Source organism: Lottia gigantea, assembly GCF_000327385.1.
Source record: "Lottia gigantea unplaced genomic scaffold LOTGIsca_6, whole genome shotgun sequence".
Taxonomy (NCBI): Eukaryota; Metazoa; Mollusca; class Gastropoda; family Lottiidae; genus Lottia; species Lottia gigantea.
The window spans coordinates 4,384,388-4,396,738 of NW_008710049.1; the positions used below are offsets into that span (position 1 = coordinate 4,384,388).

At 31.4% G+C, this 12,351-nt stretch overlaps 4 protein-coding genes across 4 annotated transcripts in view; all 4 read right to left on the minus strand.

The window, feature by feature from the left end:
- The window catches only part of LOTGIDRAFT_154802 (hypothetical protein), a gene marked incomplete at both ends in the record, with an annotated part of 5,553 nt that extends 3,598 nt beyond the window's left edge, over nucleotides 1–1,955 (minus strand). Inside the window, one exon of the mRNA XM_009063999.1 lies at nucleotides 1,949–1,955. Within this exon, the coding sequence (XP_009062247.1) occupies nucleotides 1,949–1,955 (7 nt within the window). The remainder of the gene's footprint in view (nucleotides 1–1,948) is intronic.
- A 1,321-nt stretch (nucleotides 1,956–3,276) lies between these two features.
- Nucleotides 3,277–5,062, minus strand: LOTGIDRAFT_107366 (hypothetical protein; the record flags this gene model as incomplete). Its single annotated transcript, XM_009064000.1, has 2 exons — nucleotides 3,277–3,404; nucleotides 4,858–5,062. Coding segments are annotated over 2 exons (333 nt in total), but the record flags the coding sequence as incomplete, so codon positions are not given.
- A 133-nt stretch (nucleotides 5,063–5,195) lies between these two features.
- Nucleotides 5,196–9,380, minus strand: LOTGIDRAFT_154803 (hypothetical protein; the record flags this gene model as incomplete). The annotated part of the gene is made up of 3 exons (XM_009064001.1): nucleotides 5,196–5,566; nucleotides 8,030–8,197; nucleotides 9,305–9,380. The coding sequence occupies 3 exons, from the start codon at nucleotides 9,378–9,380 to the stop codon at nucleotides 5,196–5,198; spliced, it is 615 nt and encodes a 204-aa protein (XP_009062249.1).
- Nucleotides 9,381–11,850: 2,470 nt separating this feature from the next.
- LOTGIDRAFT_106999 (hypothetical protein) lies at nucleotides 11,851–12,027 on the minus strand (the record flags this gene model as incomplete). The annotated part of the gene is made up of 1 exon (XM_009064002.1): nucleotides 11,851–12,027. A coding segment is annotated over one exon (177 nt), but the record flags the coding sequence as incomplete, so codon positions are not given.
- Between the last annotated feature and the right edge of the window lie 324 nt (nucleotides 12,028–12,351).

Here is a 12,351-nt window from a genome sequence, read left to right on the forward strand (position 1 = left end):
AGCTAGGAATATTATTATCTCCTTCTTGAAGAGTAAATCTAAAGTAGCTAGGAATATTATTATCTCCTTCTTGAAGAGTAAATCTAAAGTAGCTAGGAATATTATTATCTCCTTCTTGAAGAGTAAATCTAAAGTAGCTAGGAATATCATTATCTCCTTCTTGAAGAGTAAATCTAAAGTAGCTATGAATATTATTATCTCCTTCTTGAAGAGTAAATCTAAAGTAGCTAGGAATATTATTATCTCCTTCTTGTAGAGTAAATTCAAAGTAGCTAGGAATATTATTATCTCCTTCTTGAAGAGTAAATCTAAAGTAGCTATGAATATTATTATATTCTTCTTGAAGATTAAATCTAAAGTAGCTAGGAATATTATTATCTCCTTCTTGAAGAGTAAATCTAAAGTAGCTATGAATATTATTATCTCCTTCTTACAGAGTAAATCTAAAGTAGCTATGAATATCATTATCTCCTTCTTACAGAGTAAATCTAAAGTAGCTATGAATATTATTATCTCCTTCTTGAAGAGTAAATCTAAAGTAGCTAGGAATATTTTGACCTCCTTCTTGAAGAGTAAATCTAAAGTAGCTATGAATATTATTATCTCCTTCTTACAGAGTAAATCTAAATTAGCTAGGAATATTATTATCTCCTTCTTGTAGAGTAATTCTAAAGAAGCTAGGAATATCATTATCTCCTTCTTGTAGAGTAAATTTAAAGTAGTTAGGAATATTATTATCTCCTTCTTAAAGAGTAAATCTAAAGTAGCTAGGAATATTATTATCTCCTTCTTGAAGAGTAAATCTAAAGTAGCTTGGAATATTATTATCTCCTTCTTAAAGAGTAAATCTAAAGTAGCTAGGAATATTATTATCTCCTTCTTGAAGAGTAAATCTAAAGAAGCTAGGAATACTATTATCTACTTCTTGAAGAGTAAATCTAAAGTAGCTAGTAATATTATTATCTCCTTCTTGAAGGGTAAATCTAAAGTAGCTAGGAATATTATTATCTCCTTCTTGTAGAGTAAATCTCAAATAGCTATGAATAGTATTATCTCCTTCTTGTAGAGTAAATCTCAAATAGCTATGAATATTATTATCTCCTTCTTGTAGAGTAAATCTCAAATAGCTATGAATATTATTATCTCCTTCTTGAAGAGTAAATCTAAAGAATATTTACCTGTTTGTCAGAATGAGAATCTGTTTCTATGTTGGTATTATCAGACAATCTTTTCTTTCTCATTCCCAAATCCTTGAATAGGTCATGCCCCAAACTAGTGGCTCTTGATTTTCCCACTTTAGCTGGACGATACCCATCAATTGGTGCGTTCTCATTATTATATTCAATTATCCCTAGAACAAATAATATCGAACAAGATCTCAAAGCGTGTGGTGTTTTGTCTATGTCTCTTAAAAAATATGCATAAAATGTCCGGAGTCAATGCATACTTTAAATATAAGTCCCAATCCAGGATTTAAGGGAAAACTTTATGCTGTCATAAAAAAAAAATAACTGCCTATGTCCCAATCAAATACTGCATGATAATTTTACACAATGATTAAGAATACCATGAAGCAAATTTTTTGTTTATAAGACATACAGAATTAAATAGATCACAAAGAATAGTTTGAATAGAATTCGACTCATACGGATAACTGAATGTGTATTTATCTATATATTTGTCGTGACATCTCCTCAAATGATTTTTGTACGCCCCTATTTAGTTCAAATTCCAAATAAACACGCCCCATTTAGCACCAATAACAATATAATTAATATTTTGGAATTGAAATTCTAGTGTAGACTGCAATTCAGTGGCCTTACTTTCATTCAAAGGTTTACAATTTTGGTTTGATATAAGTATTGCAAACAAAGGTACTATTTATGAACCAGTAATACAATAAATCCAATAGACAGTAAATCATAATAAAAACTGCATATAAACTTACCGGACATTGTGGAATGACGATACAAACGACAGGTAAATATGACAGTTGACAGACAGAAAAACAAAAACAGATGTGACTGATTGTTGTAAACGGGAAGTTATTATCAAAGTATGCACATGTGCGTGCGCACACAGGCTGAGCTCGTTAAGTCCAATTGATTTGAAAGTTACTCTAGTGAACAACATAATTAAACATTCATCTATAAACCAATACGACCTGTTTTCAGAGATGACTTGTGAGCGACGACATGGGTGGGACTCTCGAACGTAGTGGGTGTGTCATAAGTCATAAGGAACTTCATTTCATTTTGACCCGAAATTACTGTCCGACCACGCAAGTCTTAGGATAGCATTTTGAAAATATTATATATTTATTAAAGAGATTGTAAGCAGGAGTTTTTGGATTTTGTATGTGATAGCATCAAATTGCACAATTTCAATTTTCACTCAGACGTGCGTGTTTCCTGCATTTCCACTTAAACGCAGTGTTTTATAATATCACTATCGCAAAGGACCTTTGATACAAGCAGATTTTGTGATGTCATAAAACTCTTAGTTCCAATAGAATTACAGGAACCACAATGTCTGACTGAAAATTGGAAAGGCGTAACCAGCTTATGATGTTTCAACTACGAAATTTAAGTGGCTACATGTCAATCTGGACTACCTGCAAACAATAACTGCATTTGAATCCAAAAATTCTGAAAATTGAACTTATCAATATTCATGGAGTTTCGAAATTATGTGTATATTGAATCCACCAAATCAATTCAATTTTTCGAAAATAAATGTAGCTATAGATAAAGATAGCTATAGATAAAGATAGCTATAGATGAAGATTGCTGTAGATAAAGATTGCTGTAGATAAAGATAACTATAGACAGCTGTAGATAAAGATAGCTATAGATAAAGATAGCTATAGATAAAGATAGCTATAGATAAAGATTGCTGTAGATAAAGATTGCTATAGATAAAGATAACTGATAAAGATAGCTGTAGATAAAGATAGCTATAGATAAAGATTGCTATAGATAAAGATAGCTGTAGATAAAGATTGCTATAGATAAAGATTGCTATAGATAAAGATAGCTGTAGATAAAGATAGCTGTAGATAACGATAGCTGTAGATAAAGATAGCTGTAGATAAAGATTGCTATAGATAAAGATTGCTATAGATAAAGATAGCTATAGATAAAGATAGTTATAGATATAGGTTGCTGAGGATAAAGATAACTATAAATAAAGATAAATGTAGATAAAGATAGCTATAGATAAAGATAGCTGTAGATAAAGATAGTTGTAGATAAAGATAACTATAAATAAAGATAGCTATAGATAGAGATAGCTATAGATAAAGTTAGTTGTATATAAAGATAGCTGTATATAAAGATAGTTGTAGATAAAGATAACTATAAATAAAGATAGCTGTAGATAAAGATAGTTGTAGATAAAGATAACTATAAATAAAGATAGCTGTAGATAAAGCTAGTTGTAGATAAAGATAACTATAAATAAAGATAGCTGTAGATAAATATAGTTGTAGATAAAGATAACTATAAATAAAGATAGCTGTAGATAAAGATTGCTGAGGATAAAGATAACTATAAATAAAGATAGCTGTAGATAAAGATAACTATGGATAAAGATTGCTATAGATAAAGATAGCTGTAGATAAAGATAGCTGTAGATAAAGATAGCTGTAGATAAAGCTAGATGTAGATATAGATAGCTATAGATAAAAAAATAGCTGTAGGTTAATAAGCTATTCATTAAAAAGCTATAGAATATTATGCATATTGATTAATTGGTGTTTCTAATGACTAATAATTCAATTACTCTCAAGTTTGATTGTGTGAGGACGTAGAAAAGGTTGGTGAATCAGAGGAATTGAAACCTGATTTAAAAAGGCTAAAAGTAGATCTCTTGTTTACTAACGGGCTAAAATAGAGCCACATTTTCGTATAAATAATTATTAGCTAAATCGAGCTTATAAGACATATAGTAATCTAGGGGAAATGTTATTGAATTGTCTTTGTCTTCTCTTCGTATATTTGGAACATAACCATTCCAGTTTTGAATTTGTCGATTAGTGTATTGGCGACATTTGGCTGTGAAAAGACAGACATTCAATTACATTTCCTATGGAAAAATGTGAGACCGACTGATCATAGGAATCCCTTATTAACTGGTTATTTTCCCAATCATAAAAACCCCTCTATATTCGATGGATATACTTATTTGCCGTCCAATATTCAGATTATGAATGATGGAAATATGGAAACCCATGTTTAAGGTTTAATCATGAATAATGCCATTTATCAGATTGAAAAAAAAAACATGTTGAAGTTTAGCAATTTTATCTTGATTATTTAGGCTTGAATACTTTGACAGAAATACAAAAATACTGAAACAAATTTTCTCCACTAAAATTATATTCATTCTAGTTTTTCCAGAAATTTGATTATCACTCAAAGATACTTTACAGATAGAGATAAAGATAGTCATAGATTAAGATAGTCGTAGATAAAGATAACAAAGATAGATAGACTATAGATAAATATAGCCATAGACAAAGGTACCTATGGATAAAGATAGCTGAAGATAAAGATGGTTGTAGATAAAAATAGTTGTATTAAAAGATAGCTGTAGATAAAGATAGCTGTAGATAAAGATAGCTGTAGATAAAGATAACTATAGATAAAGATAGCTGTAGATAAAGATAAATACAGATAAAGGTAGCTATAGATAAAGATAGCTGTAGATAAAGATAACTATAGATAAAGATAACTGTAGATAAAGATAACTATAGATAAAGATAGCTGTAGATAAAGTTAGTTATAAATAAAGATAGCTGTATATAAAGATAAATGTAGATAAAGATAGATTAAGATAGCTATAGATAAAGATAACTATAGATAAAGATAGCTGTAGATAAAGTTAGTTGTATATAAAGATAGTTGTAGATAAAGATAGTTATAAATAAAGATAGCTGTATATAAAGATAGTTATAAATAAAGATAGCTGTATATATAGATAAATGTAGATAGAGATAGCTGTAGATAAAGTTAGTTGTATATAAAGATAGTTGTAGATAAAGATAGTTGTAGATAAAGATAACTACAGATAAAGATAGTTATAGATAAAGATGTTTAGATAAAGATGTTTAGATAAAGATAACTATCGATAGATAAAGAAGGTTTGTTTGAGAAATGTTGCAATTCTCTTTTTTATATTCTATCTTATCAGGTTTAGGGGCAAATTGATCTTTTCCCAATTATTGTACCAGTACTGGTCGATCTGAGCACATTACCCATGGCGACTAATTCTGTCACCGTCACTTTAAATAGATAGCATAAGTCACCGCGAATGGGCCTATATCTGATAGTCAGACATTCGTCCATCTCATTACATTTATCGATACACTGTTGAACACTCATCCCTGTACCTCTGAATATTATATATGGCAGGAATACGTAACATGAAGACCACGTATTCTGTCGAATAACAGTATAGTAAGCTTTGCAATTCATCTCGTCACATTTCTGGACACATTCATCTTCGGAAGATACGCAATAAAAACTGTACTGCATGTAGAAATATTTATTTGGTAAGTAACATTCTGAAAAAGAAATATGATATACATAAGGTCTCTAAAACAATAGCCCGTGGTGCGATAAGTAGAAAAATGAATTGAGCTGGGTTTATTTAGTTGTGTACCTTGTTCTGTTTGAATATTGGTGTAATCAAAAGTGAAACATCCGAATATAAAACATCAAGCTGTCCACAAAGTTGTCTACGACAAAGCATTATATAGTCTGGAACTTTCCATTTAATTTCCTGTTACGACACTAGCAACTTCCATCAGTCAATATAAAGCATATTTGATCAACAATTCCGAAATGACTTGTTTACGCCAAATCAATCTGTGATATTTCTCCTAGTCCAAATTGTATTGTATTGTATATTGTTTGCTCGATATGTTTCATATGTCCTAACTATGTATTATATGTTTGTCCCTTTTGTTTTGTCAGCCTTGCATTACACAAGAATTCCCGAAAGGGTAATAAAGATTTATCTTATCTTATTACAACCGAAACAAATTCGCAACTCCCATATGTTTTGTCAGTTTATATTTTATATAAGTATGCTGTTACTCAGAGTTTCACACTGTGCAAGCAAACATTGACCTATTTTAGGCTGCGTCCTTTCTGAAGTTTGTAGAGTAGAACTTACTTTCATGTCTACAAGTTCGGAATGTATTTATATTTCTATATCACTCTACAATTGATATAATAAGTACTATTTTGATAATGAAATTAAATTTCAAATGATGAAGATTGACAATATCCTGGGTCGGAAAAAATAAAATCCTCCTTTTTTGATATAATTTAACATACATACCTTTCAAAAATATTAATGAGTTAGTGCTTGACAGTTTGTTTTTGTTTGTCTTGATTAATTTTTCGGGTTTTGTGGTTCGGATCGTTAGTACTTGGTTTATTTATTTCCTATCTAGTCATTGTCTTTAGGGAAAAGCATTATTTGATTATGATCGACCAAAATTAATTAACACTGCAGAGTTGTCTCCCTTTATACTTATTGTAGAACTCTTTATTTTGAAGTTACTTTTAGTCAAATGTTAACAATTCTTAAAAAACGTCGGTTTTCCTCTGGAAAATTTCTTTGGTTTTGGCAAACCCATAGTGTGAGTACATTGTGTTTAATCTTTATATTGGTCCATGCATCAAGTTTTCAAGTTTGCAGTGTCTTTATAAGTTTGTTTAAATTGTCAATATCTGTTAGATTTTCTCCATGTTATTGTTATTTTTACATAGATTATAGATTACAGGCCTATAAATAATGTTATATCAAATATCATATTTAGTTGGAATTAAGGATTTTTTTCATAATTTTGCTATATCATTTACAGTATGTAGCAATTGTTTTATGAAGTTATTTTGTAACTCTTAACTGTAAGAGTAAATATGCTGTATTTTTGTTACAGCTTTTTTTTAATTTACTCATTCATACTTCATATAAATAAGATTCGTCAATGATTCCCGGTTTGTGTGGTGATTGATGACTTCAAAGTGGATATAAAAAAGAATAGAAATAATGTAAAAAGAACTAGCAAAACTAAGAATTGTTTGACGTCTGCAGAGCTTTTTTCCGGAACGGTTTACCACAGGTTTTCTTTATTATGTTCATTGTAACAATGTGTATATACATGTACTTTAAAACTTTGAACTGCCAATATAAATAACCTAAATTATTAAATCACTACCGGTTTTGGCATTATCACTTTAAGTATCTTAAAATCACTTCTGGTGACCCTGCAATCAATAATGTCAACAAAAACCTGCAGGTGATCTTAAATAAAAATTCCTACCAAACAAACCGCATAATTGCATAATCCATTATCTAAGCGTGGCACATTTTTGCAAATAAAAATAAGTTCACCATCTTTTATCTAATTTGCACTTTTTGCAAATTTGAATGTCCATATTTCGTGACCTTCACCTTGTCATTTTCAGTGTAGAATGTTCTTTACCCGACAATCTGATGTTGATTGAAAAATATTAACTTTCAGTCTTAAAGCTACCCGAAATAGACATTTTGCAACTTTTTGCGACACTTAGCATAGCGAGTTGATTTTTTCTTGATGCACGGTTGGTCTTTTTATATGCCATTATTTTCATAAACATAAATTTAAAACATTGGAAGCTTTCGAAATTGTATAGCAGACATATGATATAATCTGACTTCTTATGTATTTATCGTACAATTTAGTTTTCATAATCAGAATGTATTCTTGTCCTCTTTTGAGCGGTATGTGTGGCTAATAATAATGTTGCAATTAAACCATATCCTGCAAGTTTGGATGGAAGATTAATATTTTATAATATATAAGGATTTGTATAATAGATTCGCAAGTCTATCTTTTTTCTCTTGTTCACTGATAAAAGTATTGAAAACACCTTTGATCAAAAGGCAAGAAGTTTTCACAAGCCATGGGACAAGGTCTTATGCCAGACACAGTATTTTGAAAGTTCTAAACTATCGACCTATGGTCAGTTCTTACCTTCACATGTCAAATTTGTCGTCCAATCTCCAATGTCATCGCATGTCACAGTTCCCGTATCTTCCAGTGTTCCATTACAGGTAAAATCATACACTGCCCCGACTTCTCTGGACGTTATATCAGAGTCAAATACACCGTTTATTATAATAGGGTCTGACGTACATTGAACTGCATTGATATCAAAATATAACGTGATGGGTTAGTGTTTTGTATCCTTACTTTTTTTAGCATAACTTAAAGGGCTAGACTTTTTTTTCAATGAGTTTTTGTGGTCTTGATTGTGAAATACATAATACTTCATGCCAACACGTAGAGAAAGATGCTCCTTACGGTTCCGGCGACTACCCAATTATGAGCATGTTATTTTTAGATATCTATGATTATGAGAACATACCTTAGATTGGACCAATTAAACCAATCATCATTAACTAAACATATTTCCGACCGGAAGAGGCGATAGAAAATAAAAGTAGCGATCAACTTCGTTATTTCATTTTTTACATTATTGTGATTTTGTGAATTTTGCTATAATGATAATAATCCATATTTTACATGTAACAACTGGAGAAGTACACAAACAAAGTTAATTTTTATATTTCTGGTCGAAAATTTGTAAACAAAACCTTCTGCGCAAGTGCGTAGTCTCGAAATTCCTTTCCCAGACGTTAAGAAACCACCAATTATAACAGGAAACTTCAAATTTGATGTTCTAAACGATTCCTTGGTGGCCATGTAAATTTATAGAAACTATTTAAAGGGTTTAGATATAGTTTTATGCATAATTAGCGAAATTCTTGATATTAAACCTGTCTAGCCCTTTAAGAGATCTTATAAGCGTTTTATGTGTATCGAGGATAATGATAACATGGATTTGCACCATTTCAATTCTTCCATGACCACTATTTGTGACAAATAACGGAATTGGAATAATGCATTTGGAAGTCATAAATGGTCCGAATATAAGAAAACCTCTTTTCTGTCCGTTTAAATGAAATTGGTAAACAGATATAACCTTTTGAAGAAAACATTTTCAAAAATTGTAAGTGAGGGGTTATTCTTAGATTGACAGAATGAAAGAATTCTAAAACTTAGCTCGACAAATCTGGCCTATACCCGTTCCCCAGAAGTGATATACAGATAGGATATCAGCACGTTTTGGTTTCGGCATAAAATGTTACAGCAATTCCCATAAAAAGTGGCTTTATATGTCCGGCTCTTAATTACCCGAGGAATATATTGTTACAGAGACTCTTACTGATAAACAAGAAAACTTACCAGCATCAGTGAAACCAACTGTTGCTAACCATATACCAACCAGTACCAATAAAACAGAGCACAAGAATTTATTCATCTTTCTAAATTTATAAACACGAATTACTGTTAAAGATTCTTCTTCCTATCAATATTGATGTCCGCTATCAAATGATTTCACTCGTTTTACATCTTTAATTTATACTAAATAACGATATAAAGCTGAGCAGCTGCTACACTGAATTTTTCCGTAGTTTTCATCGTTCAAAGTTCTTTTCCCTCACAGTAAATGTTCGCTATCGGACTCGCACAATTATTAAAGAGGTTTACAATGCTTCATAGATACATTAGGGAATTGGCAAATTACAGAAATCAAAGACAGGGGTCGTAGCACCAGAATGTTTTAAATTGAAGTGTCTCTGAAAGCGTATTATCTAATGTAAATATGTACATGTTTTCGAGGTGTATGGCCTAAAACACCGACTCTTTTTCGAGTGAGGTTTCGAGGCGAGGCAGCTGGTGGATAAATCCGATTACTTTTAAATATTAGTTCATGTGACAATATACTTTACGATAAGACCCATGGCAGCATCTGAAAAATCAGGCTTTTTCCATAGACGGTAACCAAGACACCATCGTATAGGGTCTGCAATGATTTTATTCAAAATCAACCAACTGTAGTCCTTGTTGCGTTCGCAAGCCAATTTTTATGTATTTTTGTCAAAGGCAATAACCCATAAACCTTTAATCAAGATAGCGAGATAATCTGGTACAAGTTTTGAAATAAATGATTGGAATTGTTCAATATTAATCGAGCATAAATCAAATTATAATTTGAAATTATTGAAATATACTTAACATGAGACTTTTCTTTTTTTAAGAAGTTTATGCCTATAGGTTATTTATTTTATGCTATCTCATGATCGTCGTTTTTACATGCCTTGAAATAAATCTAGTGGACGTATGTTATCTTGAATACTAGAATATTAATAATATTAAAGTTGGTTACCCTTATTTTCATTTATAAAAATTGAAATGCTAATGCTTATATGAATATAAATTAGGGGTGTTCTAATGACTTAAAGAAAATTACCAGTTTGTCTCAGATGTCAATAATTAGCTAAATTTACAGAGAATGACCAGCAGAATTTCAATGAGTGACTAATCAAGAAAGGTCAAAAAGCCTTTTGTTGTTTATGCAGACTGTACATACAAGGACATTTATGATTGGTTAAAACTCTTTATAATGCAATAAGAACATTAACAAATTTAACAAATAGTTTGCTTAATTTGACACTAAAAGATAAGGAAAGTCACCTTTAAAAGATATGTACATTATCAATAGTTTTGAAGATATCGAAGCATAAATATATAATGAGTATCCGCATGCAAAATTTTGTGATATTCATAAGAAAAAAATTCACCGTTTTTTCATGAATTTCGTTATCAATATAATATATTCAGCTAATTAAATGACAATGTAACGTCCTATATACCTATCCCCATCTGATTAATGACAAAACGCTATGCAGTGAACGACGAGGGTATTTTTTTTAAGGACAGCAGCACTATCGTTTCATTTATACAGAATAAAGTTTTCAAGTCTTTGAAGAACAATTGAAAATTCTAGTACATCCTATTCCTGGAAAAGTCTAATAACCTCAAACGTGGTCTAATAGCTGTAGAGTAGTAATTGTGTGTGGTCTATTGGCTCTAGAATTATAAGGATATGTGGTCTAATGACTCTAGTGTATAAGGATGTGTGGTCTAATGACTCTAGTGTATAAGGATGTGTGGTCTAATGACTCTAGTGTATAAGGATGTGTTGTCTAATGGCTCTATGATCGTTAGGATGTGTGGTCTAATGGCTGTAGAGTAGTAAGTGTGTGTGGTCTATTGGCTCTAGAATTATAAGGATGTGTGGTCTAATGACTCTAGTGTATAAGGATGTGTGGTCTAATGACTCTAGTGTATAAGGATGTGTTGTCTAATGGCTCTATGATCGTTAGGATGTGTGGTCTAATAGCTGTAGAGTAGTAAGTGTGTGTGATCTATCGGCTCTAGAATTATAAGGATGTGTGGTCTAATGACTCTGGTGTATAAGGATGTGTGGTCTAATGGCTCTATGGTTATAAGGATGTGTTGTCTAATGGCTCGAGTAAAGTAAGGACGTGTGGTCTAAAGGTTCTGTGATATAAGGATGTGTGGTCTAATGGCTCGGGTATAGTAAGGACGTGTGGTCTAAAGGCTCTATGATTATAAGGATGTGTGGTCTAATGGCTCGAGTATAGTAAGGATGTGTTGTCTAATGGCTCTATGATCGTAAGGATGTGTGGTCTAATGGTTCGATTATAGTAAGGACGTGTGGTCTAAAGGCTCTATGATTATAAGGGCGTGTGGTCTAATGGCTATAGAATTGTAAGAATGTGAAGTGTAATGGCTATATGATTGTAAGGATGTGAAGTGTAATGGCTCTAGAATTGTAAGGATGTGAAGTGTAATGGCTCTAGAATTGTAAGGATGTGAAGTGTAATGGCTCTAGAATTGTAAAGATGTGAAGTGTAATGGCTCTAGAATTGTAAGGATGTGGAGTATAATGACTCTAGAATTGTAAGGATGTGAAGTGTAATGGCTCTAGAATTGTAAGGATGTGAAGTGTAATGGCTATATGATTGTAAGGATGTGAAGTGTAATGGCTCTAGAATTGTGAGGATGTGAAGTGTAATGGCTCTAGAATTGTAAGGATGTGAAGTGTAATGGCTCTAAAATTGTAAGGATGTGAAGTGTAATGGCTCTAGAAATGTAAAGATGTGCAGTGTAATGGCGCTAGACTTTTAAGGATGTGAAGTGTAATGACTCTATAATTGTAAGGATGTGCAGTGTAATGACTCTAGAATTGTAAGGATGTGAAATTCTTCAATGACGATTAAAATTAATAGGTGAACCTTGATTTGGCATTATTACAAAAGAAAACTTTACATCTACATCTATTATTTCGTATATCGATAGTTTTACCCTTTTTTGCACATTTGGGTTAACACCGGGACACTTTTCGAATATTTCGAGCTCAA